The sequence below is a fragment of the Microtus oregoni genome, unplaced genomic scaffold (assembly GCF_018167655.1).
Source record: "Microtus oregoni isolate MIOR12 unplaced genomic scaffold, Mior012 000013F_ref0000133, whole genome shotgun sequence".
In the NCBI taxonomy this organism is placed as follows: domain Eukaryota; kingdom Metazoa; phylum Chordata; class Mammalia; order Rodentia; family Cricetidae; genus Microtus; species Microtus oregoni.
Window position 1 is genome coordinate 23,624,657 of NW_024543072.1, and position 3,575 is coordinate 23,628,231.

Below are 3,575 nucleotides of genomic sequence, written 5' to 3' on the forward strand. Positions count from 1 at the left end.
GGCCCTTGAACAGCAACATGGCTTCAGGTGGCAGCCCAGATCCTGGGCATCCACATGATCATTCATAACGGCCTTTGGTGGAAACAGAGACACCATTCTACAGCAGGACCTTGTACCCGGACATGGCCACTGGCAGCAGCACACCCTGAATGTTATCATGGCCCTATCTGGCCAAGCAAGTCACCCAGATCTTCACGGGCCCAGTGGCAGCATTGCACTTAAACACCAACATATCCCATGTAACAGCCCAGTTCCTTGGCATCCACTTGGCCTTCAGTGGTAACAGAGGGCCACAGACATCAATGCAGACCCTGGTTGTGATAGGACCATGAACATAGATATGACACTTGGCACAGTTTAGGTCCAGATGTCTCTATGGTCCCTTGTGGCAGCATAGACCGCCAAGCTATGTATGGCCTTGGTAGCAACATGGCCCTCAAATAGAAACATAGCCTTAGGTGTCAGCCCAGACTATAGGACTCTGCACAGCCCTCTATGGCAATAGGAGCCACTGACATAAATACAGAGCCTGGTTGCAGCAGGGCTATAGATCCTGACATAGCCCTCAGCAGGAGCTTTGACTTGGACATCACTATGGACCTGGGTGGCAGTGCAGACCTCTTAGTACAGCATGGCCCCTGTAGGGGCGCAACTCATAGATGCCAACACAGTCACAGTTGTTAACCCAACCTTTGGAATTTCATAGGGCCCTCAGCGGTTACAGGGGCCACAAATATGAATATGTGATTGCCTCTGCTCTCTTCCTTGGTATTTTTCTTCAGATTTAAATTGGGCTTGTTTGTTTGTTTCTAATATTCTGTAGAAGCTGTTCACTTTCTTGTTAGGTTTATTCATAGATATTTTATTTTATTGAGGCCAATAGTGATGGCAGTGCGTCCATGATCTCTTGCTCAGCAGGTTTGTTATTGGTATATGGAAAGTTTAAAAATCTTTGTAAGTTGATTCATTCACACTTTGATAAAAGTGTTCGTCATTTCTAGACATTTTCCAGCAGAATGTTTGGAGACTCATGTATAAAACGTATCTTCAAACAGGAATAATTTGAGTTCTTCTCCCATTTTATTTCATGTAATTTCCTTCTCTTATGCTCTAGCGAGTACTTCAAGTGCTATACTGAAAAGGAGTGGGGAAAGAGGACAGTTCCATCTTATTCCTAATTTTAATGAGATTGCCTCAAATTCCTCTCTACTTAAGACGATACTGGCTGTGGATTTTCTTGTATGTAGGCTTTATTATGTTGGAGTGTAATCTAGTCCTACTCTTTCTATGACTTTTATTTTAAAGTCATATTGTATAGCATGAAAATCCTTTTCTGCATCATAGATAATATGACATTTGTTTTTAAATCCAATTATGTGATTTTGAACCATGCCTTCATTTCTGGGATAAAACTAACCTGGTTATAGTGGATTATCTATTTGGTATTTGCTTGTGTTTGATTTGAAAGTATTTTATTAAGAATCTTATAATCTATGTTTATGAGGGATATTGGCTTGTAGTTTTCTTTTTGGCTCCATCCTGCTAGTATTTCCCAGACACGTGCCCCACTTGTAATGTGCGGGAGAAGCCATGTTTCCGCAGGACATTTCTTAGAGCTGCAGCCACATCTCTGTTCCTTAAGCTGTAAATGAGGGGGTTCAGCATGGGAGTGAGGATGGTGTAGAAGGCCGACACGACCTTGTCCTTCTCAGGGGTGTGGTAGGAATGGGGCAGTACATTGGTATAGAAGGCTGCCCCATAAAAGATGCTGACCACTATAATGTGGGAGGAACAGGTGGCGAAGGCTTTCCGCCGGCCCTCAGCAGAGCTCATGTGGTAGACAGTGATGAGGATGCGCGTGTAGGAGACTGAGATGATGGAGATGGGGATGAGAAGCATCAGCACACAGCAAGTGTACATCAGGGTTTCATAGAGCGATGTGTCTGTGCAGGATAGCTTCAGCACTGCTGGGATCTCACAGAAAAAGTGGTTGATCTCTCGAGATCCACAGTAGGGAAAACTCATCGTGACAGGAGTCAGCATGAATCCATCCAAAGACCCACCGGCCCAAGAACCCAGCACCATAAGCAAACACACTCTCGGACTCATGATTATGGGGTACCGTAGAGGGTTGCACACAGCCACAAACCTATCATAAGCCATGAGGCCCAACAGGAAAAACTCTCCCCCAATCAAGGTAAGGTACAGAAATATTTGTAGTGCACATCCCAGAAAGGAAATGGTCTTGTCTTTGGACAGGAGATCCTGGAGCATCTTGGGGACAGTGATACAGATGTAAACCGTATCCATGATGGACAACTGGCTGAGCAAGAAGTACATGGGTGTGTGAAGACGTGAGTCCACACGGATGAGCATAATCATGACCAAGTTGGCTGTTACAGCCACCAAAAAGATGGAGAAGACCACAGCAAAGATCAGCCCAGGAAATGCGGGATGAGTGATGAGGCCCAGCAGGATGAAGTCAGTGGAGTTCTGGTAAGTTGACTCCATTTCCATAGGGCATGGCAGCTCCGTAGGCTGTAGAGATAAAGAGTTGGAAAATCAACTAATTATCTGTGTTTGTGTTTTTTTGTGAAGCACTTGGCATTAGCCGTGGCCTCAGCAATGTAGGTTAGAGGAAAGAATGTTCATCTCCTAACCCTCTTGATTTCTGGCTTGAATATTTGCAGTAAGACATTACACGAGTCAAAGTTTAAACTCAAGTTCATCCATTCTGATGTATCATCATGAATCTAAACTAAGCTGGATGAAAGAAGTAAATGTAAGCATCAACAATGGTACTTCTTTTAGTTTTTCCTTATATTTTGAACCACGTTCTACATAATTCTTGAGTCTTATCATTTCACACTGAATTTTCTATGACTTTGACAACTACCCGATATCTATTCTATTATCTTGCATCCAGTGTAGTTCATTACTTCATTAAATTAATGTCATTAATTCATGTTTTTCTCTCCTGATAGTAAAATTACATGTTAATGTTTTATGCAGATGTTACTTGTGAAACATCTAATCATCTAAAGAAATTTTTATGAGATGAACATATGACCAAGTTTTTAAGTAAAAAAATGTTTCTTTTTTTTTACTATTAGGTTTACTACACATTGATGAATAAGTCTGGGACATCAGAATAACCAGCCATTGAAGACAACTTCCTGTGAAGGTCAGCTCTGTCCTGCCCTATCTCACAACTTTGTACTCTGGAGAAGGCTCTTCTGTTAGGTGTAAATACTTTAAGGATTCTTTTCTGTTTGCTCTTGCATGACAGCTTGGGCTTAGAATTCTCAGATCGGGGTCTCTAGAATCTCTACTTAGCACGCAGTACTTTGGGTTCCTCTGCAAAGCAATCTTTCTCACGGATGCAGTGATCTGTGATAAAGGCTGCATGACTGCATCCATTAACACAATCCTCTCTCTGTCACTGCCCAGTCAGAAGGTAGGCAGATTTGCTTGACAGGGGGTTTCTAGCCTATCCAAAAGGGATCCCTTCCAAATTTATTGCTAGCAGAGCTTTCTCCCCTACTTTTCTTTCTGCTCTATTATGGATCTTCAGT

General features: G+C 42.7%; 1 protein-coding gene across 1 annotated transcript; it reads right to left on the bottom strand.

Moving 5' to 3' along the window:
* Positions 1-1,542: 1,542 nt before the first annotated feature.
* On the bottom strand, positions 1,543-2,517 carry LOC121455382 (olfactory receptor 2T2). Its single transcript, XM_041663043.1, has one exon. It carries the CDS (start codon positions 2,515-2,517, stop codon positions 1,543-1,545), a length of 975 nt encoding a protein of 324 aa, XP_041518977.1.
* Positions 2,518-3,575: the final 1,058 nt, after the last annotated feature.

What these genes read in the sequence shown, in the direction of transcription:
- LOC121455382 (XM_041663043.1), bottom strand. Translation starts at nt 2,517, where the DNA reads ATGGAAATGGAGTCAACTTACCAGAACTCCACTGACTTCATCCTGCTG.